The following is a 14,997-nucleotide window of genomic DNA, read 5'->3' as shown; positions in this document are numbered from 1 at the left end:
GCCAAAAACACATTGTGCTCTGATATAGGGAAGCATGTTAGTGGGTTTTTTCTCTACACAGTGGTACCTCTGGTTACGTACTTAATTCGTTCTGGAGGTCCGTTCTTAACCTGAAACTGTTCTTAACCTGAAGCACCACTTTAGCTAATGGGGCCTCCTGCTGCCACTGCGCCACTGGAGCACGATTTCTGTTCTCATCCTGAAGCAAAGTTCTTAACCTGAGGTACTATTTCTGGGTTAGCAGAGTCTGTAACCTGAAGCGTATGTAACCTGAAGCGTATGTAACCTGAAGTGTATGTAACCCCAGATATCACTGTATAAGCATGGCATTCTCTGCTTAGGGCCAGCAGCTTGTGGCCCTCAGTTGTTAGGCTCTTTCTCCCTACATGATTGTAATAAAGAAGCCCCAGGCGGTGTTTGGATCAAAACACAATGAGTGGCTATTTTCCTTCAACATTCCTCATGGTGCGTTAATCCCTTTTAGCACTCTTGCAAAGCTGGCAATCTCCACAGAGAAAAAAATATTCTCACTTTAGTTAACATGTCCTTAAGTGGTTAGATTAGAAAGTTCTGTTATAATAGAAAATAACATGCAGCTTATATGAGGGTTACATTTTGGAGATTGTGCCTAAAGCCAAAATTATGAAGAGTAAAAACACATGGGGTTCAGTGGCAAGTAGGATTGCCAGGGCCATTTTCCCCAGAACCCTGTCTCCTTTCCACTCCCTTTTAATTGACTTTTTTCCATGCACTCAAAGCTGAATGTGCAAAAGTTTGATGTGTGCAACTTACTGTACTTAATACTGAAAAACAGGGGGTGAGAATCCATCTGAATCACTGGGCTGAGTTGGATTTTGTGGACTAGGCAGTTACACTTAAAGTCTTTACAGACAAATTATTTTTGTGGGTTCTGATTCACATAGAGTTCCCCTGCCTATAAAATGTCCTTTTTTCTTCTGTTAAAATGAGTGTTGCACCCCAGTCACATAGAAACCTGTTGGAACAACCACAGGGCTGTGGGCCAAGGCAATATAGTTGAAATATGTCTAATGTGTATAAGAAATCAAAATTATTTAAGGTCAGTTTAGAGTAGACTAATGGTGGAGAAGCAGTAAATAGTGCTGGAATATTTTCTCATTCATTTTATTGTGCACTTGTTGGTGCTAACAATGGATATTAATTTGCTTATTTATGTGACTGATAAGCCAAGCAATGAATGGAAAACATTGTCTCGGGATAACATTTTTCATGTTAATGATAAACAAAATATATTAATAAACCAGACATCTCTTTGTGTTTGGTACATTTGCATTTATGAATGTAGAAAACAACAGAGCTTCAGTGGCTACCATTACATTCAATTCATTTTCACTGAAAACTTGTGTGTTTTAGATTTGGAGAGCCATGAGTGGTGAAATCAGAGGAGCTTCTGTGCCTTCTCTTCCTCACTGTAGTCCCCTGCAATACCCAAAAATCTGCCTCAGGGTTGGAGAGCTCTCTGTAGTAGTGTAGGATAGGCACAGTATCTGAGAAGGGCAAGGGAATCAATAGTATTGAGTGGGAGCAAGTTTGGGGGAGTAAAGTGCCTTTTTCCTGTGGTGTTGCAATGGACTCAAGTGGATTTGATTTCTCCTAATGCTCAAAAGTAGGAAGACACATAGAGTCCATTATAACATATAGAAACACCTTTCAGTTAATACAAACAGCGCCTTTTGGACCCAAACCAGTGTTGAAAAAGCAAATATCTTGATTTTATCAGAAAATCAGAACAAAAGGATATTAACAGGCCGAACCACTGGGTCAAAACCAGCAAGATGAAATTCAAGAGAGATTAATGTAAAATCCTGTATTTTACTATAAATTATAATAAATGCACAAGTGAAGAAATGGGGGGCCTGTATTGCTAGCAGTACATAAAGAATAGAATCGTAGTGAATCACAAGCTTAACACGAGCCATTTGTGCAGTCGGGCTGCTAAAAACAAAATGAAACACCAAATTCATTCTTAGGCTGGAAAACAATCCTATGTGAAACTGTTGAAAGAACTGGTATGTTTATCCTGTAGAAGAGAAAGACATAGCAGTTTTCAAGCAAATGAAGGCCTGTCGCATGGAAAATAGAATAGACCTGTTCTCTGTTGCTCCAGAGAACAGGACTGGAACCAATGAATGAAAATTGTAGGGGAGCAGATTTCAACTAAATAGCAAGAGAAACTTGGACAGGAGCTATAGTTGAATCCTGCTGTGATAACCTCCAGGATTCCTCTCATTTCTGTGATAAACCATTGCTTGAAAATTTCGTCGTCTTGTGATATTCTCTTCTGACATCTCACTAATTGCCTGCCAGCTTCTAGCTTTGACTATTCAACATGAAAAACCAGATTTGGAAGAACAGAAGACAAAATTGTTACAGCAGGAAGAAGATAAGAAGATACAATTAGCAAAACTTGAAGAATCACTTTTGGAGGTAAAATGTAGATGGGCTGCATTTATTTAGGAGTTTCTGTATGAAAGACAACAACAGACTTAGAAGATTGTTGCTGCCAGAAATATGTTTAAATATCTGATGACTATAACTATTTTAGGCCAGCTTCCCATAGAATATGGACTGCTTGCTTGGGGGGAGTTGGGGAGAAAGAACAACAGACTTAACATTGGAAAGTTGCTTCTAAAGGCTGCACTGTGCTCTGGAACAATGCATAAGGAAAAGGCGATGTGGAATCAAGCTTGTATATGGAGCAGAAAGTGGCCTAGAGCCATCCACCTGCCAGTCACTTGATGTTGCAATGATATCAGGTGACCTTTTTGCCTTATAAGGGGTCTCCAGAAGCCCCTTTCAAGGTACTGTTTTGTGCAGCTAATTGTCAGGTCTTCAGAAGCCCCTGGGCAAGACAGTGTTTTCAAAGGGGCTTTTGAAGATATCAGGTATAGGGCAGATGGGCATGGCTTCGCTGAAATGGTATTGTGGACCAGATGGGGAGGCCTGATGGATCTAATTAGGACTGTGGGCCGAAGGTTCCTTATGCCTGCTTAGAACAAAAGAGTGCTAAATTTGAATGTTTTTCTTTGGGAAAGTATAGAAAACACTTTCAGATCAGCAGTTTTTTTCTCCCTTCAGAAAATTATTCTGCATTGGTACCTTGGTTTTCAAACGTGATCCGTTCTGGAAGACCGTTCGACTTCCAAAATGTTCAGAAACCAAAAACTCAATACGGAAGTCTCAAAACTCAATATGGAAAACTCAAACAGGAAGCTGCCTCGGAAGTTCGACTTCCGAGGTGCTTTCGAAAGCGGAAGCATTTACTTCCTGGTTTATAGTGTTCGAATTTCAAAACGTTTGTCAACAGAGATGTTTGAAACCCGAGGTACCACTGTATAACTGATACAGTTGCAAACACATTATATGCTGTGTAAGATTGAAAGTGTAGAGGTCCTTTTTCATCTTTTTATGTAGAGTTTCTCAGGCATGCCTCATTACCTGTGGATTAATAACACAATCCATATCTGTGCATGATGACTTCTTAAAAATTACCTAGCTGATCATTAGTGAAGCATTTCATTGACTATGTCAATAACTCATTTAAAATCACAGCAGATTTTTGTATATTCTTGGAATATGTCAATAAATCATTGAAATTTTACTCATCGAACCCTATCAGTTCAAGCCCCTATCAGGGCTTGTTCAAACTTAATGTGAAAACCCAGATTTAGAGATGATGAGAAATCTGTGGGACTAATAGAATCCAATTTCAAAATGAGTTCAGGAGCATACCCAAATTCATTTTAATGTGAATTGGCAATAAGTGAATGAAATGCTGTGACTAGGATGGAAGGGGAGGGTAGCCTGGTTCCAGTATTCAAGAAATGTAATGCATACTTAGATTTCATCAGCATCTCTCTAATTTTTAAAGTATTGCCACATATTCCATATATACACCTCACTTTTCCTTAAAATTGCCCAGTTATAAGGAAACTGAACTCTTTTTCCTCCCTGCAGACACTTGCAACCTCTCAGGGAAATATACTTGAAAATAAAGATCTGATTGAATCCTTGAATCAGACAAAAGCAAGTAGTGCTCTAATCCAAGAATCACTTGTTGAATTTCATAGACTTCAGATTTCTCTCGATCAGGTAACTTGGCTTCCTTATACTTGTTTTATTTGGATGCACTTTTGCTAAGTAAAATATTTTATAATAGCTCCTATTTGATTAACTTGGCCCTAATTCTGCAGTCTGTTAGTATATCTTACGTTGCTTGGTAGAACTATTTCAATTACAAATATCTAGTAATAATCTTTTATTTCACAAGGAAGAGACATAGGGCACCATCCAGCTCAGAATTATGCTTGGCCCTGCTATGTCACTGTGATTTCATTGACAGAGTTCAGCAGGGTGATTCATTCATCCATTGAAAGCAGCGGCTTGTTCATTCATATGTTAAGCTGGACACTGTTTTCTCTACCTTCACCAGTTCCAAGTCAGGTGATGTAACTGATATTCTCAACCTGTAGAATGAACACACCTTTTCTGATGTCTTCAGTCGCTAGCAGAGACATTTTTGTGTTCTTGGACTGAAATTTTATCTCTTAAGTTTGGGTATACTTTAGTGAAGTGAAGGCCGTTAAAGGTATATGACATCTATGACTGGCTCCTTGATATGTCACAAATCAAATTTGCACACATGTTAGGGACTAACTTTTTAAATTCAACACAACAAGATGATGTGAAAGGGAAAGGAGGTAGAGATGAACAGGGGGGAGATGTGTTATTATTGTAGTTACGCATGCCTAGACTTATTTTCAGTAGGACATGCAAACTAGAGGATTTATGGAATAAATTTTACCCACAAACCCAGTGTTCAGAAGTTCTTTTCAAAGAACTTCAGTGGCTTAATATACAGATGCAAATCCAGAGAGAACTGTTAGGATATTTCCGTTCCACCTTAAAAGGGAGCAGGCTTTGTGAGTCAGAGTCTGCGTATTTCCTGTTCACAAGATGTTTATGTTTTCTGTTGCTTTCGTTTTCTCTCTGTGTCTGGAGACACTGATGCAGGCAGCCATGTTTTTCTTTGTTCTGATCAACGCTGAATAAAACTTGTAAATAATGCTCTCCTGCGTGCAACTTCTGCTGTGAATTATCTGCTGATAGAGTGTGCATGAGCTCTGGAATGTGGCAAGATATTTCCTAGAAACTCATGTCGCTAATTGCTGATACTGCGTGCCTACGGGAGATCGATGGATCGTCCGGCAGACGGCTTGGGGCCATGATGGACTTTATCTCCCTGGCAGTATCCCAACAAGAACAATTCTAGATGTATCTAAGGGTTTGTAGTGGAGCCAGTAGGACATTTCACTTGTTCATCATTCTACATTAGGCAGTTATACCAAATAATAGATGGCTTTTGAAACTGCCAGGAATTTGCAGATAGGTTTGCGTCCCTCTTGGAAAATCCCCCATCTCCTTGCTCAATGTTAATCTCCATTTAGTTTTTTTCCTCTCTTGCAGATTCGTCATCACTTGCTTTCTTTCCCAGTTCTACAGTTGAGCATTTGTGAAATATATTTTAAGTTTGCAAAATTTTATTAAAATGTATATAAGAATGAGAGATCATATAATATGCCTTACAATGTGCAGGACTACTGTACTGTATATGTCTTTACGTATTTCATTAGAAATGAATTTATTTTTTGTGACCAGTAGATGGCGGTAGCATTCTAATGCTAACTCTTCTTTTTTCTTAGGAAAGGGACGCCTATCTCCCTCTGGCAGAAAGTGCCAGCAAGATGTACTTTATTATCTCTGACTTGTCCAAAATTAATAACATGTACCGCTTTAGCTTGGCTTCTTTCCTAAGACTTTTTCAAAGGGCCCTACAAAGTGAACTGGTATGTGCCATTATTCTGAAGCAGGCAACGTGTTATTTATTTTTAGAGTTTTATATATGTATTGCTTTTAAATTGTTACTTGCCTCAAGTCCTAGGAATAGGGCTGTTTGAAATAAATTGGAAAGGAAAAGGAAATAAATAAGGGGGAAAGCAATCTATTAATGGTAGCACAAAATGTCTAAGTACTTTGGATATTTTAAATAAGAACATAAAATTAATACTGGCAGTATTACGTGGCATACATTGTACTGTCAGGGTATGAATAAAGAGAAATTCTGTCCTATGGGAACTGCATAATCTTCCCAGAGAATGTCTTAATAAAATACTGTAGCTCTAAAGGTTCTTGGATGCAAAGATAACAAATTCTAAAAAGCAAGTTCAGATGAGGATATTAAGATGAATTTTATGTAAATACATGATCTCCAGTTAGTAGCTAATTTGCAAATAAAGCAAATTATTTTTGTATTTGTCAGAATAGGGAAACATGCTTCAAAGATTTTTTTTAAGTTGCTCGTATGTTTTTTTTAAGTTGCTCATATATTATTAAATCATAGTTAACAGCAGCTGTAAGGGGAGACTTTTGAAGACCCAGGGTATGAAGTTAGGACTGTGAAGGCATAATGCATCTTTCAGTTAGTCAAGGTTAAATAGCCGTGGTGAGGCAGCATGGGACCAGCAAGGGGCAATCTTCCCAATAATCACTTCAACTTCTTTTTGCTCAGAGCACTTTATCTTAGGAAGATAAAGTGTTAAACACTCTATCAAAGGAAGACCCAAATTGCAACAAAACTCGTGCGTTTCTATGTTTTCAGTTCCAACTGAAATTCCCCTGAATTATTATTATTTTTTTAATGTATGCTGCCATTAGTGACATTCTGCAAAGCACTTGCTCCAACGAGTTCCTTTGAAGATGCAGTCTTGGATTCAGTCTTACAAGTATTTATCTTGCTTTAATGCACGTTAACTGTGGCTTGTTAATACAGTGGTGCCCCGCAAGACGAATGCCTCGCAAGACGGAAAACTTGCTAGATGAAAGAGTTTTCCGTTTTGGAGGTGCTTCGCAAAACGAATCTCCTATGGGCTTGCTTCGCTAGACGAAAATGTCTTGCGAGTTCCTGTGGGTTTTTTCCCCTCCCCCCCCTTTTCTAAGCCGCTTATCAGCTGATCGGATAAGCCGCTAAAAGCCACTAATAGCGCTAATCCGTCACTGGGCTTGCTTCGCAAGACGAAAAACCGCTAGACGAAGAGAATCACAGAACAGATTCTTTTCGTCTTGCGAGGCACCACTGTACAGATGCAGCACAAAAAGCATTCAGGGTGTTGCACCCATGCCACTACTTCCCATGGGAGCTTTCGCGAGCCCCGCTTGCTTATCGCAATGCTTTGGTGTGGCGGGGAAACAAAGGGGCAGTTTTACAAGGATCTCAATTCTTAGATTTAGGAAGCAGAAGTCCAGATTCTAAGGAATCCTGAAATCGATAGAATGTACATGTAAGCAGCAGACCACAACATAACGGGGCTGTGCCACCCCCCCTAACCTCCATCCAGCTGAGTCCCTACTGCATACCATGCTGGCGGAGGGGAGGAACAGGATGGTGGTGGGGTTGGCATGGAGCTTGTGGTTGACTCCACCAGTGCCTTTGCACAGTGGTGGGCCAGCCTTGCTACTACCATTCCTCTCCTCCTCTTCATCCTAGTATGCTGCATTGACTCAGCCGGATAAGGTCAGATGAGTGGGGCAGACTCAGCACACCATCTGCTTCTGCATGCAAGTCTTTATTTCTGTCTCTGAGCAGGAAGAATAAGATTCAGGCACAATGAGCCAACCTCCCAATTTCAGGAAAAAAGAGTATCAAAGGACACAGCTTACTTGGATGAATTCTTCCTGATGGGTCCATAGAATTAGTGTAAAACAGAGCAATTAAAATAGTATACAGGCTTAAAATACTTAAGGATTGTAAATGGAAAAGGTTCCAAAACCGGTTTAGTTCATATTGCCAACCAACCTCCTTCATATTGCCAACTAACTAACTTTGAGAGTCCAGGTAGATTTTTCCAGTATTTCTTTAATTGTACATTGTGTACTGAAAAGTTTATATAATCTGTCATGGTAGTACTCCTCTCTGGTAGGCCATACCCAGGCAAGCTTCTCTCAGCCCAGTGTTACTGCTGACATGTTTAAATTACTTCTCTGAATGAAGTAGATCGGGCTTCCTCAAACTCGGCCCTCCAGATGTTTTGAGACTACAATTCCCATCATCCCTGACCACTGGTCCTGCTAGCTAAGGATCATGGGAGTTGTAGGCCAAAAACATCTGGAGAGCAGAGTTTGAGGAAGCCTGAAGTAGATGCTTGCTGATTGTAGGGGGAGCCTATTGCTTGGTATACATACACAATTTCCGTAGGTTGACAATATAGCACACCAAATTTTCTTAAAGCAATATTTGAGTCGCTTGATGTAGGTTTTTATCTGTAAAGTGATAGTTAACATTTTAACTGGCAACCCAGTCAGATAGGTGGAGTACAAATAAATTATTATTATTATTATTATTAACCATTATTTTTAGGACTTGGGGAATACAGAGGAAAGAATCAAGTCTCTTATCAGCTCCTTAAAACACATGGTATATGAATATGTCTGTCGCTGTTTGTTTAAGGTAAGATTTTATTTTCCTCTGCACTGATTCACAGTACTGAATGTGAAATTATATTCCCACTGCAGCCATAGCTTGGCGCGCTTGAATATATGGATCAGTAGATACAGAATAATGCTAAAATTTGCTTATTTGTTAGTAAGAGGTGTTTGCTTTTTACTCATGAGAGCTGTACACAGCAGCTTTTTGCCTTGTTTGGCAGAACAAATGAGTTTCCTGCTTTATAAACAGCCTTTTTGCTCACCTTGGGACTATTGCCTTATTACAGCACTGGGACACCATTAACTTCAGAAACACCAGTATTTGGAAAAAGAAGGAAAGGAATGGTACCCAAAACAAACAATGTTCTTTCAGGATTCACTTATGGCTTTACTGATAACTCTTTTTTATTAAGGGCGCATTGCCTTAGTTCATAAAATCATCAATCTCTTGAGTCGTACTGGATCCTGGTATCTTTGTATGCTGTAATATATAGGAACTCTTGTACTGAGCAACATATCAGCCCCTTCTGACACCCCAGAACTGATGCAGCCCATTTTCTCTGCCTTTTCTAACAAAATAGAACTTAGTAGAAAAGGGTATATAACCTGTCCTATAAAAAACCCTTGCTGGAAGGAAGCTGGAAACCTTGATCAGGGGCAGGAGCTGCTTTCACATCATCCTGTGCTGCCCAGCCAATTGATTTATACATATGCATCTTTGACCAGTTCTTCACATTAGCACACAATGCACTGCACTGTACCCCCAGACACATACTGAAGGGTACCTTGGGGCAACATTGCGACAGGTCTTGTGTCAGATGAGGAAGGAACAAACATCTGGACTGTAGTTGAATTTGTGGGGAAGATATAGCCGTCATACACACTGGAACCACTCCAGGCCTTAGTGGAATCTTGCATTCATCACTTAGGAATTTGTTCTCCAGATTGCCGTATGTCAAGACTGAGAGTCCCAAGCATGATAGCTTCAAGCACAGTATCACCACAAAGTGGTACCGTATTATTTGAGAACCATTTTGGTGAACGAGCAACGGGTTGTCATTATTGGCTTAGTTCACTAAGAAGCATTATTGCACAGGAATGTTTCTTGCATGACCATAACCTTTCTGAGAACAGAGGGAACACATGATTTTGTAATTTTGTATGCACGACACTATAGACTGAAAGGGAATTACCTGGCACTGAAAAATGATTGACCTGTTTTGTAACAGACCATACAGCACATATTTTTCCAGTGGACGGCCCAATTATTCACTTTGAAAAGAGTGAAGTGGTTGTATCTACTATGGTTAAAATAAGCATGCAGTTTTTAGATTGTCTGTATTCACAGTCAGAGTACATGCAGAGGCTTCATTGAGCTCTAATGAACAAATTTCCCCCCAGAAAAAGATTATACATAACAAATGATGCAAGGCAAATCATTCAAACTAAATACTTATTTGTGTATTTCATTGGCTATATTGTAGAGCTAGTGTAGTCAGAAAGAGCTAAGAGTCAGGCAGTCCCTGATTCAAATATATTTATTATGTATTTTTTTAATTGTTCCTTCAGCAATGAAATGCAGAGTAATATTTTACTTAATGGAAATAAAACAATACCACAATGTATTCATAAAAGCACTAAAACAATGTATTCATAAAAGCACTGAAAATGGCACATAATAAAACCCTACAAGAGATCAAAATGTCTACAAAGTCTGGGAAACCAAAGAAAAGCTCTTTGCCTAGGACTGAAATACCATTAATAGCTGCCAGGCAAGCTGTCCTGGGAAGAGCATTGCAAAGAGGGACTGCCACAGTTGAAAAGGCTTTCTCTCCAGTCACTACTCACCTTATCTCAGATGGCACAGAACCTAGAAAGAGCCTCAGGTGATGATTTCAGTGATTGGGCAGATTGGACAACACCAGCACTTTGAATTGAGCTTGGAAATTGACCAAGAACCAGTTATGCTTTTAACACAGATGAGATGTAATTTGGATACGCAGTCCCAGTTAGCAGCCTAGCAGTGACTGGATTTTCCAAGCTGTCTTCAAAGAAGGCCCCACATCTAATAACACTGGTGATGCCTAGTTCTGTTCCAGCTGGAAAGCAAGTTAATAAAAACTCAGAGCCTCTTTCACCTGGACTGCCCTTTGCCCACAGGGCTACCTTCCACCAACTGTCTATAGCAGGCAACAGGCAGATTGTGATCACTGGTAAATCACTGGCTCTCCCCAAAGAAGCTCAACAACTTTGACTTGAACCCCAGAAAACAGGGCTTCCCTTCCTTAAAAAAGCTCAACAATTTAGACATGAACCCCCCAAAAGGGGGTAGATCACTGCCAGTTTTTAACTCTGTGAGTAGATCACAGTCTCTTGGGAGTTGGCCACCCCTGGTCTATAGAAATAATTCTGGGGTGGAGAGAGGCAAGTGATGATAACCCCAGTTTCTAGTTGAACTGCCCTCTCCCTCTCTGAACCATCTGCTGCCAACTATCCCATGGGGAGGATTTTGAGGGCTTTAATATTGGTTTACTGTAATTTTATTGAGGTATTTTATGTTACTTACAAGCTATTTTGGAAGAATTTGTATCCCGAAAGATGAGCTATAGATATATATATATATTTAAACCAATTCACACATTGATTACATTTCACACCAAATTTTCAGGTGACATCATACAGAATTTTAAAAAGATACAGTACTTAAGATCACATTTCCCAAAAGACCTTAAGCATTTCTATTAGGAATAACAAGTAATGATATCCTGAAAAAGGCACTCAGTCTCTTTTTCTATGCGACCACCACAGCTAGAGTGTTTTATGTGGAAAAATGGAAATAAATTTGGCAGAATAAATTGATAGAATACACTGAATTAGTAACTATGACCATGAAATTAAGAAATAAGGATGAGCCATGGATAAGAGATGAGTGGAAGTTCTTTGAACAATATCTTAGAGGCTATAATAGTCAATTTAACCTACAAGTAGGAATGAACATATGAGCAGCAGATAAAACTAAAGAAAGGAAGATTTGAGATGAAAATGGATGGAATAATAGAATATGCAGCCGACAAAAGACAACCTAGAATGCCATGGAGAGATGGACTGGGAAGTCTGAGGATAAGAGAGAAATGATGAATATTGTATGATGCATATATAAGTTGTAAAAATGCATATATATATATTTTAAACAAATTATCAAGTGACAAATCACTCAATCATTTCATGCACATGTTAAATAGTAGCGGGGACAAGAATGAGCCCTGCAGAAGCAAGTAGGATAAATTTCACGAGCAGAACTCTCCAACTCTTTTACCAGTCTCTGAAACAGCCTCTCCAGGTAGGATGCAACCAATAGAGCCATCCAGTTCCCAGTCGCAAGAACCTTCCCAGTAGGATACTATTGTTGCTAGTATCAAAAGCCAACAATTGATACAGTAGAAGCAACAGAGCTTCACTCTCCTGCCTCTTGAAGTGTAGTTCATATATCAGGGCAACCAAGGCAGTTTCAAACCAAAGCCTGCTGCCAGATTTAAATGGGTCAAAATGCTTAGGTTCGTCTAGCAATTTCTGGAGCTGCTCAGCACTTTTGCTGGTGAGATTTCTTTTGGTGGACAGCTAATCCTTAAACATATTCTTCAATGTGTTCTAGATTAATTTTTTCGTTATTAGCATCTTGTCAGAAGGGAACCTCAAGCTACCCCAACAATTGAAAGCAAGCTTTTCGGTTCAGTAGCTAAGACTGTCTAAGGAGTTCTGCTGTTGTTCATTATCCCCATCTTTGCACCAAGTCCACTGTGCTCTGTTCTAGTCCCCTTGAACGGAATGGGGTTGCACAATAACTGTGCTTTTGGAAGATTGGAGTTTTTCTTCACCAACCTAAATAGTTAGACTGGTGTCTTCCATATGTTGTCAGCATGTTATGTGACTTTGCATTACCACAGAAGTTGAATGAAATAGCACATTCCAGGCACTTCATAATATACAGTATATGAGAGATTTCTTGTTTTCAAAATCTCCCCTGAAGAGTAGAAGATGAATGGAAGGTTAAACATATAATTTTGTGATATCAAAATGAATTATTACCATTTGCTTTTGTTATGATGGTGCTTTATATCATCAACATTGCTGCATCTGACCCTTTGTTTCAGCTGGGTACTGTAGATGAATTTAAAATGCTGCTGGTTAGCTCTGAAAGCGAATTCATTGAAAAACTATAAATTAGTAGTTAGGGATTTATGTAGTTGCTTGGTTCAGAAATGAGCTAGTTCAATTACCCTTTCACTTCAGCTGATATATGGCTGTAATGTAAGACTGTGTACTGCACTGACACTGCAGCCATTCAATATTAAAAGATTTCCAAGCTAAAGTTATAAGCCTTTGTGCATTACAAAATTAATTAATTAGATCTTTTTTGCATCCTTCATATCATTTTCAAAATCATTGCATGCCACACTTAAAGACATAGTAACCATGTTAACAGTAACAGACTAAAATAGGGCATATGATCTTATTCACAAAAATGAATAATTTGAAGCACAATTCAGATTCTGATCAAACGCAACCTTAGTTAGCATTAACCAATGGTTCTAGTTTGTCGTAACTGCTCAGCCACTGTTAAGGCCATTGGGGAAAATATCTGCACAAGAGGGGAGAGAGGAACATGTGATCACATAGCATGTTCTCTTAAACTTGATTTAAGAAATAAAGAGAGCAGTCGTATGCACAAGCTGGCATAAAGTACACCGGTGTAAACTAAGCTAGTGTAAAGTTACATCAGATCCAAAGCCCATTCAACAGAGGGACTGCTGCTTCTCTGCCTAAAGCTCTGATCCCACCCCTGCCATGTCAGCAGAGATATTCCTTAGAAGTGACTAAGAGCTAAACAAGACATGATTGTCACATAGTTTGGGGTTGTGTTTAATTTTTCTTTCTGCATAGGGAATATGTAATCTGGATAAGGACTATGCTGTAATTGGAATTAAGACTTAACTCTTAGCTCCTATTCACAATGGGATGAAAGCTTTTATTGGCATCAGTAGCTTTCCCCTCGTTATGAATAGGAAGTGTGTGGGGCAGTTCTGATTGGGACCATGATGGGAGCGAAGAGTTAAAGCAGGCTTCCTCAACCTCAGCCCTCCAGATGTTTTTGGCCTACAACTCCCATGATCCCTAGCTAGCAGGACCAGTGGTCAGGGATGATGGGAACTGTAGTCTCAAAACATCTGGAGGACTGAGGTTGAGGAAGCCTAAGTTAAAGCCTTCACACCACACTCCCAAACTGGCTTGATGAAAAGAAAATGAGCTACATTTAGTTCCCCCCTCAAAGTATGTTGCCAGTTCTCTGAAAATAATATATGATCTTATAATTAACATTGCCTTTAGTTCCTGTGCATATGTGAAAACTTAATTATAGGGTTTAAATTCCTAGAAAACGTAGCCTAGCATACTGTCCTTAATGTATCTAACTTTTTGTTATTGTAGGCTGATCAACTGATGTTTGCATTGCATTTTGTGAAAGGCATGCATCCTGAGCTTTTTCAAGATAATGTAAGTGATATAGGAATGCTTCCTTTTACATTTGAATGATTTGATAAGCAGAAAATAAATATGAGCACTAGAATATCTTCCAGCTACCCAGCTAAATAAAAAATAAACATAGCAAATACAATGCTTTCCTTAAGGACGCTGGGGCATCTTGTAACATCCCCGGTGGATGTTCCTCTGACAGTTGTAATGTCTGATGAAATATTGCCACAGGATATGAGAGATCCACAGGACAAAATGAAATGGTGGTGTGCAGAGCTTGTGATTCCTTAGCACTATCAGCCCTTAGCTCTCTCCACATTTTGCTAGAACAGCTGTGTGTTATAGGCGTGAGATCTTTTAGAAGTTGTGATTACATAATATATGGCTAAAAATTGACCTGTAGCTTCAAAGTATAAAACAACATATGAAACAAATGTAGCTACCACATGTAGTCCTCCATGTGTTTTGGGGAAATTATTCAGGATATTCCTAAAGGCGTAGTTAAGGAAAGCAAAGAGCAGCAGAGGTTTTTTTCATCAACAACGATGAGATAAACATTTCAATAATTTCCTTTCCAGATTGCAATATAAGCTTTGTGATTCCACATGTAGTAGACTTCTCTGGTTCAGACAGTACAAAACTGGCAGACCTTGTCTCAGTGGCCTTAGCTTGCTCAATAGATGATTTTGAGACTAGCAAGAAGGGTATCTTCTCAATGATTCCAGGCCTGCCCTGGTTGGGAGAGAAGATTGTCTCACAACACTAGTAGGAGCAGTCTACCTCTGACTAATGGGTACTATAGATGTTCCAGCTCAAATGTTCCCTGGAACTGTCACCAGTGCCACCAGTCTTTCACACTGACCTCCTGATCTAGGAATCTCAGAAAGTAGCCAAGAACAAAATTATCAGCTGGATGTAGGATGGGTTTAGCTGTTCTCTTGCCTGCCA

General features: G+C 39.3%; 1 protein-coding gene across 3 annotated transcripts in view; it reads left to right on the top strand.

Annotated features, from left to right (window-relative positions):
- DYNC2H1 (dynein cytoplasmic 2 heavy chain 1) overlaps positions 1-14,997 on the top strand; it is a 164,829-nt gene that overhangs the window by 80,932 nt on the left and 68,900 nt on the right. For all 3 annotated transcript variants that reach the window (XM_083499074.1, XM_083499072.1, XM_083499073.1), the window contains 5 exons: positions 2,347-2,466; positions 3,997-4,131; positions 5,742-5,885; positions 8,453-8,542; positions 14,005-14,070. In XM_083499074.1, coding sequence (XP_083355200.1) covers positions 2,347-2,466; positions 3,997-4,131; positions 5,742-5,885; positions 8,453-8,542; positions 14,005-14,070 — 555 coding nt within the window. The remainder of the gene's footprint in view (positions 1-2,346; positions 2,467-3,996; positions 4,132-5,741; positions 5,886-8,452; positions 8,543-14,004; positions 14,071-14,997) is intronic.

The sequence above is a fragment of the Podarcis liolepis genome (genome assembly GCF_965112155.1).
Source record: "Podarcis liolepis genome assembly, chromosome: 4".
NCBI classification, from domain to species: domain Eukaryota; kingdom Metazoa; phylum Chordata; class Lepidosauria; order Squamata; family Lacertidae; genus Podarcis; species Podarcis liolepis.
Note: the sequence above shows the minus strand (reverse complement) of the source record. Positions and strands in the feature narration are given on the sequence as shown.